The 22308-nt window shown below is 43.5% G+C and overlaps 2 protein-coding genes across 3 annotated transcripts in view; one reads left to right on the forward strand and one right to left on the reverse strand.

The window, feature by feature from the left end:
* The first annotated feature begins 484 nt into the window (after positions 1–484).
* Positions 485–7320, forward strand: LOC311001086 (neuropilin-1a-like). Of its 2 annotated transcripts, none has more exons than XM_083992050.1 (7): positions 485–761; positions 2635–2856; positions 3035–3199; positions 3724–3898; positions 4084–4268; positions 6185–6403; positions 6869–7320. In XM_083992050.1, the coding sequence occupies exons 1-7, from the start codon at positions 695–697 to the stop codon at positions 7021–7023; spliced, it is 1188 nt and encodes a 395-aa protein (XP_083848176.1). In that variant the 5' UTR covers positions 485–694; the 3' UTR covers positions 7024–7320. The 2 variants fall into 2 exon arrangements, with proteins under 2 accessions (XP_083848176.1, XP_083848177.1); XM_083992051.1 differs by lacking the exon at positions 485–761 and adding an exon at positions 837–1655.
* Positions 7321–8120: 800 nt separating this feature from the next.
* Positions 8121–22308, reverse strand: part of ranbp9 (RAN binding protein 9) — a 32477-nt gene continuing 18289 nt past the window's right edge. The window contains exons 6-14 of the mRNA XM_083992044.1: positions 22081–22265; positions 19264–19376; positions 18561–18669; positions 17132–17286; positions 15961–16120; positions 13749–13870; positions 12920–13071; positions 11911–12022; positions 8121–11268 (exon numbers count right to left, since the gene is read on the reverse strand). Of these exons, the coding sequence (XP_083848170.1) occupies positions 11138–11268; positions 11911–12022; positions 12920–13071; positions 13749–13870; positions 15961–16120; positions 17132–17286; positions 18561–18669; positions 19264–19376; positions 22081–22265 (1239 nt within the window). The 3' untranslated portion in view covers positions 8121–11137. The remainder of the gene's footprint in view (positions 11269–11910; positions 12023–12919; positions 13072–13748; positions 13871–15960; positions 16121–17131; positions 17287–18560; positions 18670–19263; positions 19377–22080; positions 22266–22308) is intronic.

A 22308-nucleotide genomic window follows, 5' to 3' on the forward strand; every position in this document is an offset into this window, starting at 1 on the left:
CAACCTGCAGGTTGATCAAGTTGTGTGTTTTAATATTATTTCCTTCAGGTTCAGGCATTCTGGGAAATGTAGGAAAACAGTGACACTTATCATGATTAGGATTATTATAGACTAAGACATAAAATAAAACATTAGAGTGTGCTCTCTGCTGTGTGCATGAAGTACTCACTTCAAACGGTGTGTAAGAAACTTGATTTCAAAAATTTGTCCAAAAAAGAAACTTTCTTGCAGAAATCCATACCTTTAGCCTTTTTAGAAAAAATGTCTAAAAAAGGACCCAGGGAACCCTGAGGGTTAAACAATTATTTTACATCTAATATTCTGGCAGATTCTCTCATTATCAACCAATCGTACAATCAGATAGATCAACACATGGTGATTTGGACAAAGCCACACATGCAGCTCATGGAAGAGGGAGAGAATGACATCATTCTGGCACAGATTAGATGTGGGCGTGGACTCTGCCCACTCTAAAGCCTGTAAGGACAGACTGGTTCACTCTGCTGCAGCCTCTGGTCGCTGGAGAGAGAGAGAGAGAGAGAGAGAGAGAGAGAGAGAGTAGAAATAAAGGGGTAAAAGATCTGGAGAAGTTCCCAAAGAGACAGAGAAGCAAAGATCTGGGCTGAAGGTCGCAGGAACCCGGTGACTCCACCACAAGAACCACGTCTGTTTGTTCCTGTGGTCCGATCTAAGGATGGTGCGCAGTGGACTGCTGCTGGTCCTCCTCAGCCAGGTCTTCATGGAGGCTCTGACGGATGTTGGTAGGTGATGACTGGTTCCCTCCGCGAGGACTGTAGCCTCTGTATATGGGGCGCCTGCTCTACCAACTGCGCCCCTAACCCTAACCCTCATTACAAGTGGTCGAACATTAAGTCCTTTGACTAAGATTGCAGTGGCAGTCCCACTTCCCACTTAGACGTCTTATGTCCTTTTTCAGGCTGTGAACCCGGGAACCTTACTCCTGTTTTATGTCTTCGTAAAGGTACCCACTTACTTTGGTAGACTCAGTCTTACCACAGCATGATGGGACATGATGACCAAATATTTGAAGAGAAGAGGTAAACTTACAATAAAGTGGAGTGATCCTTGAACCTACATGAAAAACCCCAAAAGCAAACGTGTTTCTGTTTTCTTGGCTGTTCGACAAAACTAACACCCTACTAATAGAACATGAAAAGAACTTCGAAATTTAGGTGGCAATGTTTTCCAAGGTTGCCCAAACAGCTGTAATGACCTGGTACACGGACTTTCTGGCAGGACTGCAACTGGTCATAGTTTTGTTTGGGTTTGGCAGCAGAACTGTTTGGGTAGGGAAGGTTTTGTGAAACTGAACTTCCACAAGGGGTACACCAGCAATATTAACTGCACCGTATGCATAAACTTCTGTGTCCAACATTTGTATTTACTCTTAACTCTTGGATCCACATGAGTTGTCTGTGATTGCTTTGATTTCCAGGAATGGGGGCTGGCAATAAATGGGAACATTTAGAGAACAACAAACATACAAAATTTTTGACATCCAAAAAGGTTCAAAACGGATAGGATTTTAGACTATGCCCACATTTGCAAGAGCAAGGTCCTCATCAAGTTTGTGACTGACGATGAGAACGGACACCAGGCAGGATTTTCTGTTCGCTATGACACCTATGAGAAAGGTGCGTAGTGGTCTGTGGTCTGCAGGTGGTCACATGAAGCTATATGACAATGTCATTAGGCTGTGATTGCTCATTGCTTTGTGTCTTAGCAAGGTTTCCCTCTTACTTTGGTAGACTCAGACTAAAGTGGAGTGATCCTTGAAGCTGCACAAAATACCCCCAAAAAACATACAAACAAACATACCTTCCCACAGAAGGCACCAAAGTTTTCATTTTTTGATCGTGACAACAAGAATATCTTACACCCACCTTACTATAGGCAAGGCAAGGCAAGGCATCTTTATTTATATAGCGCATTTCATACCAAGGCAACTTAATGTGCTTTACATAAAGACAAAACGTTTAAAAAAAAGAAGAAGCATAAGACAGAATAAAAACAAACAAAACAATAAAAACAGAGTTAAATGCAAGAGCAAATAAAAGTAAAATAAAAGAAACATTAAAAAAAAAGAAAAAAAAAAAAAGAAGCATAAGACAGAATAAAAACAAACACTAAAAACAGGGTTAAAAGCAAGAGCAAATACAAGTAATAGAAAAGAAAATAGATAAAGTTTTAAGTTCTCAGCTATAAGCACGTGAAAAGAGAAATGTTTTTAACCTGGATTTAAAAGTGCTTACAGTTGGGGCTGATTTCAGTTCTGCTGGTAGTTTGTTCCACTTGTGAGCAGCATAACAGCTAAATGCTGCTTCACCATGTCTGGTCTGAACTCTGAGCTCCACTATCTGACCTGAGTCAGTAGATCTCAGAGCTCTACTGGGTTTATATCCTACTAACATGTCATTCATGTATTCTGGACCTAAACCATTCAGTGATTTGTAAACCAGGAGCAGAACTTTAAAATCTATTCTGTAGCTGACTGGGAGCCAATGTAAGGTCTTAAGAACCGGGGTGATGTGATCTGATCTCTTTGTTACTGATCTCTTACTCTAAACCTGATAGCGGATCTTGGCACTCATCAGTCTCTTTCCCACTGTTTAGCTCCAGATTGTTCCAGAAACTTCACGGATCCCCAGGGCGTCATCACAACGCCGAACTTCCCCGAGAAGTACCCCAACAACATCAGCTGCACCATCATGATCTTGGCTCCCCAAACATCGGAGATCATGCTGGAGTTCACTAGCTTCGAAATGGAGTACTCCTTTCGGGCGCCAGACACCTGCAGTCTAGACTCGCTGGAGATCTGGGACGGCTTCCCTGGAGGTGAGGACAGGATCAGGATCAGGATTAGGATGAGATCAATGAGCAAAGAAAATGTTTTTAGTTGAGGAAGAACAGAGGTCCTTTTTCTCCACCTCCACTGCCCCACTTCATCTCTGCCTTCACTTACCCAGTCCTCCTCATTTATTTACTTCCTTCACACCCCCTTTTCATCCTTCAGTGGGTTCCCGCATAGGAAAATACTGCGGGTTGGCCGTCCCAGATCCAGTGGTCTCTCGCAGCAGCGTCCTGTCCATGATCCTCGTCACCAATGATAAATTCACCAGAAAAGGATTCTCCGCCAACTACAACATCCGTGAAAGGAGAGCCTCCCCTGTAGACCAATGTAGGTGTGAGCAGCAGGATTAGTGATGAGTCATACAGGAGGTTGGGGTATGAGGTGGCAACAGGAAGGATTCACCTGTTGGATATTTTTGTGTGTCATTTGTTGATGACCTAGATGATCTAGTTAATTATACCCAGCAGGTTATGAATGCATGACCAAGTAATGTATTAGCAATAGAGTACACTTCCTTCTCCTAATTTCTGCTGCCTTAAACCCTACCTCAAATGTACATTTATTGGAGTAGGGTAATAGACCATGTAAATACTGTTTTACGTTCATTACCTTCATAAGAAATAGAGAACTAATGATATGATACACAATGCACAAATGTTGTGTATCAAACCAAATCAAATTCACATTTTCTCAGACTAATAAAAACTACAGGGAATTCTGACGATTCAGAGTTGAACGTCTAAGTTTCCCCACTCGGGTGCTGCTGGCACTCTCAGATGCAACTTCAGAAAGTCAGTGTCTCTCTCCATTAAACAACACTACACAACTTTCCACATTTTCCTATTCTACAGATGCCTGTGGGGGTCATATTAACAGCTTCTTCCCTAGCTACTTGAAAACCGAAGGCTATCCAGTAGAATACCCTTCCTCCCAGCGATGTTTGTGGGCGATAAGTGCACCTAGAACGACTCAGAAGATCGTCCTCGACTTCAATTCTCATTTTGACCTGGGGGACAAACAGTGCGAGTAAGAGCTCACTCTCCCCGCTTGCTCTGCTCCACATGTGTAGACAGTACCTGGATCTAAAGGGTCACAGGTCGTAAAGTTTGCCTGCTTTTGTGTCTTGTGTGGTTTGGGACCCATCACAAAAACTAAATTTTTATTGTATGCATAACACAAAATAAATATAAATCTCCTCTCTGCTCCAACAGGAACGACTATTTGGAAGTTTACGATGGCGGCGATGAGGGTTCGCCCCTGTTGGGAAGATTTTGTGGTTCTGTTGCACCGTCCCCGCTCATGTCCAGTGAGAACAAGGTCCTCATCAAGATTGTGACTGACGATGAGAACAGACACCAGGCAGGATTTTCTGTTCGCTATGACACCTATGAGAAAGGTGCGTAGTGGTCTGTGGTCTGCAGGTGGTCACATGAAGCTATATGACAATGTCATTAGGCTGTGATAATGTCATGTTATCTTTTTACTCATTGTTTTGTGTCTTAGCAAGGCTTCCCTCTTACTTTGGTAGACTCAGACTAAAGTGGAGTGATCCTTGAAGCTGCACAAAATACCCCCCAAAAACATACGTGTCTGATATCTTGGCTGTTGGACAAAACGAATGGCGCTTTTCCACTAGCATGGCACGGCACGCTTCTTTTGCTTTTCCACTAGCGGAAAAGCAAAAAAAGCTTTACCTGGTACCAGGTACTAGGTACCAGCGGATCGAAAAAAGAAAGACGGACAATGCGGCCCTGCGATCGCCTCCACAATCACCCCCGCCCCCGCTGAGGAGGTACTAGGAGAACTCAGCTGTAGTGGAAAAGCACCTTTACCGAGCCGAGCCATGCCGCAAAGTGTAGTGGAAAAGCGCCATAATACCTTCAACTTCAGAGAGAATTCGCCTTACTCCTGTGTCCAACCTTTTGTATTTTCTCTTAAAGGTCGACTATGGAGAATGCTTATTAAAAGCCCGGGGTTTTTAGAGGGATGCAGGATACAAGTATTGCTTTTCCATAAAAAATAATATTTAGTCTGAATTAATGAATTTAAGAAATTTTGACGGGCTCGACAATTTATTCTTCTTTTTACCTCGTGTTTTGCTAACCCTCCTCCCGGTCGTGTGCATTTGTTTTCAACGAAGCCTTTTATAATCAATCAGTGGATCGATGGATTATCATATACATGTTACGATGTGTGTATTTGTGTCGTCTTATCTGTCATAAACAAGAAATTGGAATTGGAAGGAGATTCCTGTCTCCCTGTAACAAGCTACAACATCACAATTAGTCTGAAGCTGTTTAATGAAGGTAAAAATGAAACATAAGGTAAATATCCTGCATAGTTCTTCTCCTCTGTGCTGAGTGGCGTCCCAACCAACGGTGTGTTATACTTAGCAATGGTCTGCCAGCCGACTACTGGAATTGTTTTTCTGTTGTTGTAATTCCTATCTTGATCAATAGATGGTGGCATTCTGCTCATTCTCCAATGGCTCAACATATTCAACCAGTGGCGAAAGTACCATTAATGCAAGTAATGCCGTTGCATTAGGGCCCGTGGCCAAAAAAGGCCTGTGGTGAACTGAATTACAGTAAATTAAACATTTCAAAAAATAAAATTATCAATTGGTGGTACTGTATTAACATCTTGGCTTTTACATCATTACTGTAATTCATTGATGTTATTCTGGATTATGGGGATTTGCTTTCAATATCTGGTCATTCAGTTTTTTATCCCCGCAAAAATAAAAAATATAAAGCCAAGCGAAGAGTCGCTAGCCTATTACGTAGTACAGTCTGTGGCCAGAGCACACATTTATTTAGGAAAAGTGTAATTGGTGCAGATTAAACTTGTAAATGAATGCTGCTCTCCATCCCAACCCTTCCCTTCTATCCTATCTCTTTTAAACAGTAACAGAACCATTTGATTATCTTATAGATTTTCCATCTTTGCTGAGCATCAGAATTGTTTGAAATGAATAGGCCTAATAATAATAATTTTAAAAAGCCTGTCCCATATAGACGCCCGTCTCTAACATAAGCCCTAACATCGGCCCCTGTTGTTATAGCAATAATTTCAATCATTTTGCATTGGGGCCCGTAGCAGACTACTTTCGCCACTGTATTCAACCTTTTACCTGTGGGTCCACATGAGTCGTTAGTGATCACTTCATTTTCTACGAATGGCGGCTGGAGATACATCAGATGAAACGAAACTGATAGGACTTAGGACTATGTTCTTATTTGCAACAGAAGTTTACACTTTTTGATAGCTCACGGATCTTGGCACTCATCAGTCTCTTCTCCTCCCGTTTAGTTCCAGATTGTTCCAGAAACTTCACGGATCCCCAGGGCGTCATCACAACGCCGAACTTCCCCAAAAACTACCCCAAAAACATCAACTGCACCATCATGATCTTGGCTCCCCAAACATCGGAGATCATGCTGGAGTTCACTAGCTTCGCAATTGAGCGGTTCTACGAGGACCCAGAGTGCGATTACGACTCGCTGGAGATCTGGGACGGCTTCCCTGAAGGTGAGGACAGGAAAATGTTTATAGTCAAGGAAGTGCAGAAGAAGTTGAATTGTATCAGCCTGTGCGTAGTGTAACAGAGAATCTGGGTGCACTCACTCACCCATAAAGGACGTGCAAACCCAAATGCCTAACGGTCATTGACCTCTTGGCATAACGGTTTGCATTGTTGGGAGACCAGGGTTCGAACCCCGCTTGGGGAAGTCCGTACAGAAAACACAACGCAGAGGGCCAGATAACATCAGCTACACTAGCATAGAGGTTTTCCCCATCTCTGCACAGATTCCTCCATGACTGCTCCTCAATGGTTATTCCCAGGTCCTTCTCCCATTTAACCCTTGACCTATTCATATCTGGTATTGATAAAGTCGACACAAGAGCTGTATACGCCCCACTTCATCTCTGCCTTCACTTACCTTGTCCTTCCTCATTTATTTACTTCCTTCTCTCCCCCTTTTCATCCTTCAGTGGGTTCCCGCATTGGAAAATACTGCGGCTGGACCTACCCGGAACCAGTGGTCTCCCGCAGCAGCGTCCTGTCCATGATCTTCGTCAGCGACGATAAACTTACCGAAAAAGGATTCTCCTCCAAATACACCATCCGTGACAGGAAGTCAGATTAATTGAGTTGTGAGCAAGTGAAGGAGGTTATTTGTTTGTCGTCTTTCCTGGTCGATTAGTGACAGAAGAGGTTGAAAAAAAACATCTGAAAGTAGGAAATCGGCTATGTTTACACTTCAACATCAATGAGTATAAAATGACTGAATTCCTGTTTAATTTCTTTGTCCTGCTCTGACTTGGTTCCTGCAGGATGAGGGAGGAACATTGCAGAATTGAGTGTTAAGACTTGTGAATGAATGGGGGGACGGTGGGGGGCAAAGAAAATGTCCCAAATTTCAAATTAAAAGTAAAAAAAACACACCACTTGTTCCAGTTTCATCTCCTTTCTTCTTCTACTTGTGATCCCACATTAAAAGGTGTGACATCTAACCTTTACCTCATTTCTAAAATACACTGCCCCTCAGTGGTTGCTATGAGAACTGCTTCGGAGCAAGACGTATGTTGTTGGTTTATTTTATACATCTATAACTTTGAACTTATCTTCTGGGGTTAGTGGGAGATGGTTGTGTGTGTTTGGGCAGACAACAAATTTGAGTCTCAAAACTTTTTTTTTTATATGTGTTTGTAATTGTTGAACCTCGTTATTTACAACTTTTAAGATTTTTTTTCCCAGCAACTACTAAGTAAATTAAAGTAAAACCAATTCTGGGTTTATACGTTTTTTTAGTTTTGGGACAAAAAAACGTTCTGACATCCAACCAATATTATTTTACCACTGATATATTACTACTGGAATATATGAGGAGCAGCTAAGGGTTGGGGAATGACATCATCATCAGCTGGTATGGGGTTTTAAGGTGGACTTTTTTTGTCATGACAGTCAGGACAAACATTTCTCCACAAACCTCTTCATCTTTCTTTTTTGGGATCATGTCTTATTCTAACTTGATGTCATTTTTTTAAAGCTATTTCTTGTTTTGTTTGTTAAGTATAACTTTGTTTTGAAGCATTTATGAATCTCCCATGTGCAGCATTTGACTTTCAGGTCAGATTTTAAGAGTTTTTTCATTGTGGAAATCAACTTTCTCTGTAGATAAACCCAGTGACGGGCAGCCCCAGGCCTCACGCAGCACCCACACAAGTCGGATCATCATTTGTCATATTTTAATATAAATCTTTTCACCCTCACACAAATTGCACATTTTTTTTTCTCCAAATGGACACACAGTCAGCAGTGGACAACTTACTGGTTGACATCTTCCTTATACACCGTGAACTGGCTAAAAAAGAAGGAGAAACAAAAAGAAGAAAAGAAGAATAAGACATCTAACTTGATCTTACCACCACTTTACTATGGCATGCATAGGTTTCAGACCTTACTCAGAAAGAGACAACAGACACTTTGTCTAAGAAATTTTCTAAACGATGCCGTGACTGCTTGCGATCCAGGAAAAAAAACAACCCAAAAAAACAAAAACAAATGGAGAGTAAAAGAAGGAAAGAAAAAAAAAAAGAAGCGAGAAACCAACCAAGGTACAGAAAATCTCTGTCCCACCATGAGGAGAAATGTCAACTCTGGACCCTTGGGTTAGAAAAAGAAAAGAAAAAAAACGAGGAGAAAGATGGAGGTGGCGAAGGAGTCACTTCCTCAACTATTTGGTTCTTTGTTTTTGACAGTGGCAGTCACAGTGCAGTGAACAATACTGATGTTTTTATGTTGGTTTTTTCCTTTTTCTTGTCGTATTTGTCCCGTCGAGGCCGGAGGAGGAACTGGTAAAACAAAACAAACCCTAAAAAGCTGGTGATAGAGGATCGTTCATGGGTAAAGTACGAGACAGGTGGAACTTTTCATAAGTTAATGTTACTTAAGTCGACGATTGGGATCAAATCAACGGAAAACTTAGACTGTGCAACGTTAAAGTTGAACTGAAATTAAAATTCTCATTTCTAAAAGACTTGCAGTTTTGCGGTTTGTATCTATTTATTTTTGCTGTTTTTTTACACCTGAAGTTTCTCACTATGACCGGTTTTCTTATGGAGGACGAACAGCTGATAACCAGCTCCAATGTGACTTGTTGAAGAGGGAAAAGAAGGTCAAGACTGGAATATTTAAAATAAAACGTCTGCTTTAAGTTAAGTTTTTCTGTCGTTTTCCGCTCACAGACTAAAAAAAACAAAAAACCAACAGCAGGAGTTTGCTGAAGGAGAAGAATTTGGATTCCAGTTCAACTTTAAAAATCACAAAACACAACACAACAGGTGGGTGGTCTGAATAAAGAACAAACATATGGAGGTCCACCTGTTGATTAAGGCCGGGTGGGGTCGGGGGGGGCAATAAGGGGAAACATGAGCTCCAGGCTGTTCTGTTTGTTTATGAGTCAAGAATCAGCGGCGATATCGATACAAAAATAAAGGATGAACAATGTTTGCATCGACCCTGATGTGCAGCTCGAGGACTGGGGGGGTTATAGCACAACGTTTTTTCAGTGTCAGTGTCGGCGGTAAAAGAGCGGCTCCTTCCTTCACAGCGACCACGAACACCACGTGGGGAAATTTTAGCGTCTCAGCACCTGAGAGTCGTTTTTTTTTTTATTGTTTTTTTTGTAGGAAGTGGTCAAACCCACGAGGAAGTCCACACAACAGGAAAAAAACAAGAACAAACGAACAAAAAGCCTGCGGACTAGAAACAACCAGCACGCGTCAGGGTCACTGATGTCAGTACAAAGCATTAAAGGATTGTAGTTTTTTTTTTTGTGTGTTTTTTTTTTGTCTTTTCAAAAAATGTCCTGTCATTTCATAACTAAATATCTCGCTCTATTGATATAATTCCATTTTGTTAAAGTCATATATAAACGTTAACATGTACACACGCTCGTCACTGGGAGTCGGTGGAATCGGGACCTTTATTATAATAATTATAATAATAATAATAATAAGTTGGGGGGAACTTGCTCTTGCTGGCGCTCAACAAATATACTGTGAATGCAAGTAACAATAATCAATATAATGATAATTAGAATAACAATAATACAATAATACAATAATAATCATCGTCGTCGTCGTCTGCACCGTGCCTTGTAAACCTGGAGAAACTAAAAAACAACACAAGAGCCAGGTCACCACGCCTCCTCACCCATGAAAAACAAAACAAAAAACAAAACAAAAACAAAAAACAAAACCAGGAAATGAAACAGAAGAAGTTTAAAAACAGGGAACGATGAGACGAGACTGTAGATTTCTCTCCGGCTTCTTCTGCTTCTTCTACTACGAAGTCCCGAGTCCATATGCGTCACATGAATGTCCGCCGATGTCCTGAAGTCAGTGGAGCAGGAGGAGGAAGGAGGAGGAAGGAGGTGCAGGTGGAGGAGGGAGGGGGTCAGGGGGGGTCGGCTGTAACAGAGCCTCTCGATCCTGTTTGTTAGCGTGTGTGTGTGTGTGTGTGTGTGTGTGTGTGTCTCTACCTGGCGAGTGTTCACCAGGCTTACGTACAGGGACCGCGGCGGTCGCTCGTCTGTTTTCTTTTGCTTTTTTGTCGTCGTTGTCGTCATTGTTGTCGTTTCTTCCTTGTGTTTGTTTAACCAGGGAAATCTGCCAGTTCTGTTCTGTCTGCCCCTGGCCTTTAATGCCCCTCCACCCCCCCCCATCCGCAGGTATACGGGTGGGGGGGGGGGGGGGGGGGGCGGGGGTCCAGGTGAGTCTGGCTCGTCCGAGTGTCTTCAGGTCGGCTCCTCCTGGCTGCAGGGAGGAGGAGCTCAACCAGGGAGGAGGCGAGATTTCATATTTACCATGGAAAGGGAGGTGACGTGTCTCTCCGTGTGTGTGTGTGTGTGTTTTAAATGTAAGTTGTGTGTGTCTGTGTGTGTGTGTGTCCGTAGATCTGCCCAGAAACGCCTCCGGGTCCTCGTGGTGGTGGTGGTTTTTTTGTTGTTGTAAAAAGCAGAACAAGAAGCGAGTGAGTTGGTTCCACTAGCTGTCGTCGTGCAGAGAGAGCGTCTCCTCAGATTATAGGACTACACTGATGGAAGAGGAGGAGGAGGAGGTGGGGGGGGGGTTAGGGTGGGGGCGGGGGGCATGTCTGGGCAGGTCCGCAGCGTCTGTGTGTGTGTGTGTGTGTGTGTGTGTGTGTGTGTGTGTGTGTGTGTGTGTGTGTGTGTGTGTGTGTGTGTGTGCACGGGGCTAGTGCAGGTAATCGTCCACGGAGGCGAAGGCGCAGGAGCCGCTGCCAGTCCGAGCCATGATGGAGAGGCACTGGGCGGCCTGACCCACGGCCTGGGCCAGGGGGGGCTGCTTAGGCAGGTTGTGAGTCTCTGTGGGGGGGGGGGGGGGAGGAAGAGGAAGGAGGAGGAAAGAGGAGGAAGAGGAGGGAGGAAGAGGAGGGAGGAGGAGGAAGAAGAGGAGGAGGAAGAGGAGGGAGGAGGAAGAAGAGGAGTAGGAAGGGAGGAAGAAGGGAGGAGGAAGAGGAGGGAGAAGGGAGGAGGAGAAGGGAAGAGGAGGAAGAAGAGGAGGGGGAGGAAGAGGAAGAAGGGAGGAGGAGGAAGAGGAGGGAAGAGGAGGAACGAGGAGGAGGAGGAGGAGGAAGAGGAGGGGGAGGAAGAGGAAGAAGGAGGAAGGAGGAGGAAGAAGAGGAGGGAGGAAAAGGAAGAAGGAGGAGGAGGAAGGGAGGAAGAGGAGGAAAGAGGAGGAGGAGGGAGAAAAGGAGGAAGGAGGAGGAAGAAGAGGAGGGAGGAAAAGGAAGAAGGAGGAGGAGGAAGAAGAGGAGGGGAAGGAAGAGGAAGGATAGGAAGGAGGGAGGAGGAGGAAAGAGGAGGAGGAAGAAGAGGAGAAAGGAGGAGGAAGAGGAGAACAGATATTATAATCGTCCCCTGACTCTTAATAAATGATGTAATGAACCGGTTGGAAGCGGTTTGAACCGGTTTGAACCGGTTGAAAGCGGTTGGTGCTGAACCCACCTAGTATTGCACTGTTGAGGGTGGAGCAGACCGGTTCTCTCTGGATGGCGTCCAGCTGGTAGCCCACCGGGCTGCTCCAGGGGTCCGAGTAGGCCAGCAGGCTGAAGGCGTCCTGCAGGAGGAGAGCACAGGGCGCCATCACCACGGTTACCACCACCATCACCACGGTTACTATTGTCATCACTAGGGATCAGCACCCAGTTCTCTACTTTGATTGGTCCCAAACCAAATTCCCACAATAACCAAGCTGTGTTAGCGGTAGTTACCGAGACGATTTCAAATAAATCATTTCAAACCACAGGGAATTCATGTGAAATTAGATTTATTAAATTTTTTACTTGTTATCTTTTTCCAAGGCATTATTTTTCACTGGGCCATTTATATCGTCGACCCCTGAACTGGTCCCAGCTGTTTTAAATGTGGTCGTTCATGAGGAAGAAGACGATCAGAGATTCAGGTTCAGGATGGTGACACCAGGTATTTACACTGTGTGAACCGTTAATTAAACAAACTCTAGTTTGATTTTATGAGCTGAAATATTTAACTTTACATGTAATAAATCTAAAATATACAAACAAATAAAATCGTGAAAAACTTCACTTCACTCCGATCAGATCTCAGATTTTATTTCTTCCCTGAGCTTCATAAAGAGACAATAATAAATACCGGTACTCAGTATGTTTAACTATAGCAACACTGCATCTCCACCTCGGTACGAGCTGTTTACATTACCCAAGATGCTTTTCACCACCTATGTGTGGTTTAAGACTCTCTGGGCTCAGTGTCGATGCTGCGACCGGGCGCCACACAAGATGACTGAACATAAAAACTGATGCTTGTTTGTGTAGTTACTTAAAAAACCACAAGCAAGTGGCTGATAAACGTTTGTGACTGAACTGAACAGCTACAGGAGCTTCTTCTGATCTGGAAAAACAGTCAAATTAAACAACGTGTTTACGCAGCGTGGGCTGAGTAAACTTAGCGATCTGTGTGTGTGTGTGTTTTTTACCTTGAGCATCTTCTTGTTAGCGGAGTTCTTGCCACACTCTCGGCGCAGGTGTTCGCTCATGCTCTGCAGCTCGCGGCCGAAGTGGATCATCCTCTCGATGGCGGCCTGGCTGCCGCCGCACAGCTGCCTCTTGGACTGAGCAGACTCCACCTCTGCAGGAACAAGGCAGGAAAAAGGGTCAAGATGTCGGTTTAAGGTGACGGTGCAGTTACAGAAACGGGGTATTTAAAGGGATAGTTCAACATTTCGGCATCCTAGGTGAAGGTTCGTCACCTTTAGTTGTCGGTGCATGTTGTTTTGAGATCGGCGGGGCAGAGACGTGAGCTGCTCAGTGAACGGTACAGGTTCCCTGTCCCTCATCAAACTCATCAAATACACAATCCAACAACTCCACAACGCTCTGGTGGACAAGTTGTGACCTGCACATTCACCACGCTATGAGATAATCATCTATAATTCTATAATGATGTAAATTAAAACACATGAAGCAAATACTCAGAACTACTTTGCGCTTTTGAAATCACTCCGCCCAGCAGCTGTGTGAATGTAGTTCCGGCTGCATTTGCCTCTAAAACAACTCTGTCTCTAATGTTACATGATTATCTCATAGTGTGGTGAATGTGCAGGTCACAACTTGTCCACCAGAGCGTTGTGGAGTTGTTGGATTCATGGTTCACTGAGCAGCTCACCTCTCTGCCCCACCAATCTCAAAACAACATGCACCGATAATTAAAGGTGATTAAAACCTACTGCTGTGACTATAAGGGTTATGGTGAAATCTGACTAAATGTTGAACTATCCCTTTAAAGCCCGGAGAGACATGACTCACCCATGTCCGCGTCGCAGTCGTCGGGCTCGGCGGTGTGTTTGGAGCTGCCGTTCAGGAAACCGTTCGAGGACGATTCTGTCACTCCGTTGGTGAAGTGGTCGACCTCCATGTCCACGTCGTTACTGAGGAGAGACACACGAGTCACACGAGTCACATGACCTCCGATGTTCTGACTCTACATCGCTGTGATAGAAACACGGTTTCACTTTGACTCAATCTGGCGTAAAGAGTTTACATGTCACTTTATCACAAGAGCAAGAACAACAGGAGATAAACTACTGAAGCAGCATCAACGACTTCTGCACGTGATCGCGGCCGTCAATCAAGATGCACCAGCTCAGATATTTTTATTTGCTGCATTTATTTATTTAAACTCGATTTATATTAGAGAAAGTGAAAGTATACAGTTGTTTAAAGCAGAAGTAAGTGATATATTTGTGTTAATATAAGTCTTAAATAGTTATATCTTCCGACAGCAATCACTTACATAGAGTGTTTGGACCGAAACACGGGTCTGTCAGTCACTCTGCTCTGCTCTGAGCCGAGGAGAAAACTTTTCTCGTATCCTACAAGTTTTATCCAATGAGGAGAGAGAACGGCATAAAGGGGCAGTCCTCTCTGTGTGTGCAGCCAAGGGATGCGCGTGAATGTGGTGACGTAGCGACGAGGACTGTTATGGTGCGTTCAAGGCAACCCGTAACTCGTGTTTTTCCGACCGTGAAGTCGTACCAGTTCGATCTGGTACGAGTTCACGGGTCGGAAGTTACGAGTGGCCGTTATAGTGACTTTCACCGGTAAAACAGGTCGGAGAAACACGAGTGGGTTGCCTGAAACGCTACAAAGTCGTAAGTTGTGACTTGAAGCTGTAATTTACGGTTTCAAAAGCCTGCCTGGAACGCAGCATTAGCCAAAACGACCGGATCACTTACTTCTGCTTTAAGATTGTGCAGTGTCTTTAATCATAATTTTTTTAAAAAAAAGAAAAAAAAGTAATAATTGGAAAAATATTTCTTTTATCAACTTTTAGACATTCAAGGCAACCCCACGTGGGGTCTCGACCCCAAGGTTGAAAAACACTGTATTAAAGCAGAACTATGCAACTTGGCCGGAAATAGCTCGCTCCTTCGTTGGTTTCTCTTTTTTTCCCTCTCCGGGGCTCCCCCACAGTTCTGGGAGGCACATGTCACTGTCGTAAAAAAAAAACTCGCCGCCCCACCTCCTCCACCCCCTCCCTACACGTGCTTGTGTTTACTGCTGAAGGTAGAGAGCGGTGTTTGCTAAGCACGGAGCTAATGCTAACACGGAGCTAACGCTAACAGGGAGCTAATGCTAACACGGAGCTAACGCTAATACGGCCACACACAGACAAAGACACAAAGACACAGACATACACACACACATGAATAAAGGTTCCAAAACGCGAAGGCGTGTGTGTGTGTGTGTCATGATGTATTACATTATCTTATAAAAGATCCATGGTGTGTGTGTGTCTGTTAGCATTAGCTCCGTGTTAGCCACAAGCCGAACTTCATCAGTACAAACATGTTTCCATGGTTTCCTCCGACTTTCCGAACTCAAACCAATCACGATTCATGACATGCATGACGTCATCTGCGTTCTTATCTCGTACTGCCGTAAGGCAGTTTCTCGCGATAGTTCTATCCATTGATGAGATTTACACCGAGACGGAGGACTGATCTTGCAAGTGCGGTTTTCAGCCAGTGGGGGGGGTGAGCGCATTGGCCTAGACCCCATTCACCTCATAATAGGTCACTCTACCATCACAGTGACTCTGAGCCACAATAATTACAGCCCAAATCCTGCATAGTTCTGCTTTAAGATGTTTCAGTTAGTAATATACTTTTCTTTTTTTTTTTATGTACTGTATATATGTAAAATATATCACACTAAAGAACCTTAACTTGGAAAAAAAATGATGAAAGATTAAATAAAGAATCTGTGTCAACTGTGACGGCCACATGATTCTTCGTCCTGATTGGTTGCTGGATGTGAAGTTTATTGAATGAGCCCTCGAAGGATGAGAGAAAAGAGAGAAGAGGAAGGAAACCTAACAACACTTCATCTCTTTAGTGTCTGTTTCTGTCTGTATATAAACAAAGTGAACAACAGTTTGTCCGTTTTGTTATTTAATCTACTCTCTGACTGTGAACATGGTTGTTTCAGGTCTGTAACGTCCTGTGTCTGTCGTTACCTGGTGAGCGGCTGTTGGCTGCGGCTCCCGTTGATGCTGACGTCGGACGCCGGGGGGGCGGAGCCAGAGCCAGAGCCGGGGGGGCAGGGCTTGTGACTGTGAGGGGAGGAGCTGTGGCTCTTATTGGACGTCACACCGTTACAGCAGTTGCTGTCGAACCCTGAGGACGAGAGCGACAGACACAAAGCTGACCAGTGAGACAGACAGATCAAAGCTGCGTGTGACTGTGATTAGCATATTTCTAGAGCTGCAACTAACGATTATTTTCATTATCGATTCACCTATTGATTATTTAAACTATTAATCGATTCGTTGTTTCGTCAATAAAATGTTAAAAAATGCTGAAAAACATCAATCAGTGTTTCTCAAACCACAAGACGACGTCCTCAAATGTCTTGTTTTGTCCACAAACCAAAGAGAGACTCAGTTTATTGTCATAAAGGAACAAAGAAACCAGAAATATTCACATTTAAGAAGCTGAAATCAAAGAATTTGGACTTTTTTTCTTAAAAAACAACTCAAACCGATTAATCAATTATCAAAATAGTTGACAATTAATTTTATAATCGAATATTGTTCGATTAATCAATTAATTGTTGCAGCTTTACATATTTCAGAGTCGTCTTAAAGTCCTCTTAATTGTTTTAAAACCCATATTTTATGCTCAATTTATACTAGTTATATGTTTTTTTATGCTTTTTTCTTGCTTTTAATTGAATGCTTCATGTTTCAAATTTTTAGTATTTTGCTTTTTATTTTAATTTTCAAAAATTGTAAGTGTAATAGTAATTTCAAGTCCTCTAAATTGTTTTAATACAAATCCATATTTCATACTGCAAACTCACAATAAAATAAAAACTAGACTAAAATAGAGCATAAAATATGTTTTCTCTCTCTCTCTCTTGCTCTTTTCTATACTTTCTTTTATTATTTTTTCTTGCTTTTAATTGAATGCTTTATGTTTCCATTTTTTACAATTTTCATTTTCATTCTAATATTTAAAATTTGTTTATGTTTTTATGTTGTTTTTTTCTTGTTTCCAGTTCTTACTGTTAAATGTTGTGTTTTTATGTAAAGCTCATTGAGTTGCCCCTTGGTATGAAATGTGCTATATGACTAAAAGCTGCCTTTCCCTCCAGATGTGAGCAGATGTGAGCAGATGTGGCCGTACCTGTGAGGTAGGGCTGGGAGCTGCTGGCTTTGTGGCTGGGGCTGCTGAAGGGCCGGGGGGAGCCGGGGTAAATGTCCTGAGACTTTGGGCTGCGACCTCCCAGACACCGCACCTCGCTGTCCGTCCCGTTCACCATCTCGATGAACTGTCTCACCCTGAGGAGGAGGAGGAGGAGGAGGAGGAGGAAACAAGGACACGATGATGAAGGAGGAGAGGACAGAGTGAACAAAGAAACAAGAAGAGACAGAGAGAGAGCAAATCAGCACATAATTAGACCAGAACGTTTCTTCCATTCACGATCAACAGTTTCCTCACTCAGCTGGACTTTCCCATCCAACCTGAGGGAAACCTCCAACCTACGTCGATCAGCCTCTACAACATCAGCTTGAAGCCTCCCATCAGATACAATGGGATTTGTGTTATGCCAGTCAAAGGCAGGGTTCCCACCGTGTGACAGACAAGTTTATCAGACCAAACACTGACACATCCCCCGTTCAGGCTGTGGAGACAGTTGCACCTTATTTTGTCCATTTAACCAGGTTGTTTCTATGTTTATTCCTCTCTCAGCCCCAGAAGTCTGATTTAAACATGTGCAGTCTGTGGCTCTGACTCTTGAAATGATGACAAATTTATCATAGAACAACACAAACCAGGCCACTCCAGCTCTGAGCTGCTCCTCTATCTGTCACTCAGCAGAGGAGACGACAGGTCCAACACTGAAACACTCATCAACTCAAAGTCTCTAGTCTCTTCCTTGGAAAATAAATCCTTGGTGGGGTCTGAAAAAGTCAAGCAGAGCTCTAATAGCTGGTGTGATAATGTGACAAATCATTTTTCCAGGACAACTCAAGCTTTTCCAGGACATTTTACTTCTTTTTTTTTATTTCTAATTTTCCATGTGTTTTCCAGGACTGGAAAATTACCGTACTTTTCGGACTATAGAGCGCACCTGAGTATAAGCCGCACAAGCTAAATTTTAAAAGAAAATACATATATATATAGGCGGCACTTGAATATAAGCTGCAGGTTTTCATGTTGTAAAATGAGATATTTACACAGAAAGACAGTAGGGAACTGTTTAAGTCCGCTCGTTTTTCCACTGTTTTGGTTACGCTCCTCTCGCCCATGTGCATTTGTTTACAACGAAGCCGGCGAAAAATCAGCGGTGGATAATGTTACATAACGTATACGATGTTACAACGTGTGTGTTTGTGTAGTCTTAACCGTCATAAACGAAAGATTACGGGTTACGGAGTGCGTTTGTGTCGCGGTGTGCAGAGACGAGAGCTGGGACACCGGGGCGGGGGAAAAAAGTAGCAGTTTATAGTCCGTAAGGTACGGTAGGTAGCCAACCATTTCCCAGGTTTTCCAGGCTGCGTGGGAACCCTGAAAGAGGAAGAGAGAGACTGGAACTGAGCCGTGGTCTCACTTGAGCATGAAGAGAAGGTCTGGGTTCCTCTCCAGGAGGTTGGGGTAGAGCTGCTGGGTCGTCTCGATGGCCTCGCCCATTCTGCCTGACAACACCAGCTTCTGGATCTCTGCACGCACACACACACACACACACACGGGAAACACAAGGTTCAACAAGGTGATGCGCGTTGGGAAAAGGAGATTTCATTACAATAATATTTATTTTTATTGAGAGCAGCGTGATACAGAGACATGGAAACAGTCTTGAGTTTCTGCTTCATCACAGAGCAAACAAGTAATGACAAGACACACTATTACTTTCTTTGTGTCGTCGCCTTAAAACTATTTTTTTGTTTGTGTAATTTCCCTATGATAATCTTTCTTTTATTATGATTTATATATTTCTGATTGTTCATCTGTATGTTCTGCTTTATTTTATGTATGACATCAATTCATTTTATCGTCAGCTATAAATGGAGGCATCTAATAAGCTCTTTGAGTTCTGGCCTCTTCCATGACTGTAAATGACCTAATTGTTCCTTTTACTTGTGTAAAAGTGCAAAATAAATCTAAATAGTCTTTGAAAGAGTCCCTGATGGTGCATCTTGAGGCACACAGATATAAATAAAAGTAAAAGAGAGAAAAATAAATAAATAAGAATAATATTATAATAATATTTCTGTTTTGCTTGTGGCCACAGCGCAGCAACGGGAGCAACTCACTCTGTCGGTTTTTGATGGAGGCCAGCTCCTCGTGTACGGCCTGGTCGGTGGATTTGGCGAAGGCTTCGGCCGTGGCGCAGTAGCTGTGGTGAACCAGGTAGGAAGCCACCATCCTGACGGGAGAGGCAGAAACAACAAACATGGATCAGACACAGAAACAACTATAAACAAACAAATACAATCTTTATTCTTTAACTATTCTTTGAGCGATGCTTTCTTAAACAGATCTTTAACTTGAGGCTTAAACCCTGCCGGTCTGACGAGCAGCGACTGGAAGAGCTGGTTTCAGGTCTGTTGCTGCCTGAGGAGGTTCGACACTGTGACTGTTTTACAGGTGTGTTCAGTAAAAGGTTATAATAATTATTACACATTTGACATTTGTGACTCAGACGAAGATGAAATCGCTTTAAAGGAGCAGTTAAAGCAGAAAACCAGAAAACCAGGTCAGTGCAGAGAGTTCAGGCTCAGTGTTGCAGTAGATGACGATTTTGAGGGTTTTTCCTGGTTTTACTTCCATCACAACTTAGTTTAACGACCAAATTAATTCACAAACCAGTTAAATTCAACATAAACTGAGTCAAGCTGGATCAATATTTAAAGGGGAACTATTTTCCTCTGTGTCTCTAACCCTCCTCTCCTCCATGTGCATTAACAAAGCCGGTGAGAAATCAATCCATGGAGCGGTGGATAACGGTATTTATCATCTACCATGTTACCCTACCATGTGTATATTTGTGTAGTCTCGCTCGCCAGACCCTCCTCCAGAGAAGAGGGTCTGGCTGGTCCGCCTATGATTCTGCGATCAGAAAAAAAAACGCTCTGGCCGTTTGGAATTTTTTCAACCAGTCACAATCGTTGCGGTCGGCACCATAGCAACGGTGCGCTTACAAAATATTGCCGGTTGGAAACTGGATTTGGGTCCACGGTGTAACGACGGTCGGCAACCGTTGACGGATATTTATTCTTTTGTTCGGTTTAACGGCGGTTGACAACCGCTGACGGGTATGTAGCCTACTCTTCTGTTCAGTTCAAGACACGGATGTATAATAGATCCATGGTTCAGTTCCTGTTGTTGTTTGTTGCAGCACGGAGGCGGGACTTCCGCCGGGTGACTCATTCTGGCCAATCAGAGGCTAATCGCAGCAACACACTTCTGTCAGGCCAGACTAATATTTGTGTAATCTTATCTGTCATAAACAAGAGATTAGAAGTACAGAGATGAATAAATCCATGTCACGTTACATAATTTGCTTTGTTGCAACTGAACAAAAACGACTTTACTAAGTTCTTTTTCTAAAGTTTGGGACGAGAGTCAGACACCGAGACAGGATCCAGATTATCTGAACCACTTCAGTATGAGATAAAACTCAAAGCAAGTGTGTGTGAAGCGCCAGTGACGGTGCAGATGGTCGCAGCAGAAGCAGGAAGTCACTTTGTAAACTGAGCCTCACAATGGACGGACGGTTTGGGGTCATAATCATGTAGCCGGTCTTTTACTTTGTTTCCTGTCCGTGACTCGGCCGCTGTTGGCTTTGGTCTCTTCACCTGTCTGACTTCTCTTTACTGTTACAATTTCATTCTCTGAGTACAATTTAATTCATAAAATACACAAATGAATCTCCAAAATCAAGTTGCGATAAACAGGATTATCAATTTAAGTGTTTTAGGAGTGTGACCGGGGAAATCATCACTTCACTGTTTGACTCTTCATCTGACCTGAACTTAAAAACTTCCTGTTCTCACTCCCATGTTTCTGCTGCAGCCTGTGACCCCCCCCCCCCCCCCCTTCCTCCCTCCTGCCCACCCTCAACCCCAATCCCCATCAAATGGAGATTAAATCCATTCTGGACAAGTAATCATAGCAACAGAGTGCTAATCCCATCAGGGCACAGCATGAAGAGAAACCTCAGTCCCAACAGTTTTCACTCCTGCAGCGACTTCCTGTCACCTACACAACCAGAAGCTTCCTCCGGTCTCGGCTCTCGGCTCGATAATAACGACCGACATATGAGCCGACTTCCTAAAATGTGACACAGATACACCCTCACTGCTGAATAGTTATAGAAGCTGGCATTCAGAGATCATGTCATCAAAAAACAAAACAAAACAAGACTAAAACTGTGTAAAAACCGACAGCAGAGTGTAAAACAACAGTTCAGTGGAGTCTCACACCGTCGTCTCCTCTGCACTAAAACATCTTCAGTTCACTGAGCTGCAAACAACTAGAGAAGTCGTTTCTCTGTCGGTATGAAACCAGCTAAGTTTGTAACATTAATGTTGTTTTAACTTGTAGTGGTGTTGCATCTTCACCAGCCTACGATTCGATTCAATTATACGATGCATCTCGATGCAATTCGATGCATCACATCCTCAATTTTCTATGTTGCCACACAGGACATGTCTGTTCTGATGATACAAGTCAGCTGTGTAAAACTCAAGGATGTGGGACATTGAAACATCCTGAATGCTATGAGTGACGGGCAAACAGCCAATCACTGAACAGCTTGTAGTTCGGTATCTAGGTGTGTTTATTGACAACAGGAGAGGAGATTTTAATAAACTAAAAAAGGACACGGTGACGCCGTGTCCTCGGAGGCCTCTGTGTTATCAGATCGCCTCCTTCAACCGTTTGAAGTCAGCAAATTGATTTAATAGTAATTTAATTTTTTTTTTAATCAGGAAAACATTCACATATCTCATCTCAAAGAGTTCTCACAACAAATGAACTAGAACTGGACCAGTTTCCACCAGACTCTGACATCTTGTGTTCACATTTTCAAACAGAGGAAATAATTCAGTTTTCCCGTCCTCTCTTACTTCTGGATCATGGACTGCCACTCGCCCTCGCGCTCTCCGATGGGGAAGCGGTCGATCTGGGCCTGGATCTTCGTCCTCCACTCCCGCATGTAGTCCTCGATGTCGAACACGAAGGGGTGCTGGCCGAAGTTGGCGTCCACCACCTCGCCGGGCGTCTGGAGGCCCACGGTCGGGTACAGGTTGGGCTGCAGCGAGACGAGAGGACAAGAATTAAGGACGGCGGAGGAA

The sequence above is a fragment of the Trachurus trachurus genome (genome assembly GCF_905171665.1).
Source record: "Trachurus trachurus genome assembly, chromosome: 17".
Classification (NCBI taxonomy): Eukaryota; Metazoa; Chordata; class Actinopteri; order Carangiformes; family Carangidae; genus Trachurus; species Trachurus trachurus.

Bases quoted from the DNA above. Each gene is read 5' to 3' on its own strand.
- LOC311001086 (XM_083992050.1), top strand. From the start codon at position 695: ATGGTGCGCAGTGGACTGCTGCTGGTCCTCCTCAGCCAGGTCTTCATG. The intron at 4,269-6,184 runs GTGCGTAGTGGT...CCTCCCGTTTAG, and splicing joins CTATGACACCTATGAGAAAG to TTCCAGATTGTTCCAGAAAC. The intron at 6,404-6,868 runs GTGAGGACAGGA...TTCATCCTTCAG, and splicing joins CTGGGACGGCTTCCCTGAAG to TGGGTTCCCGCATTGGAAAA.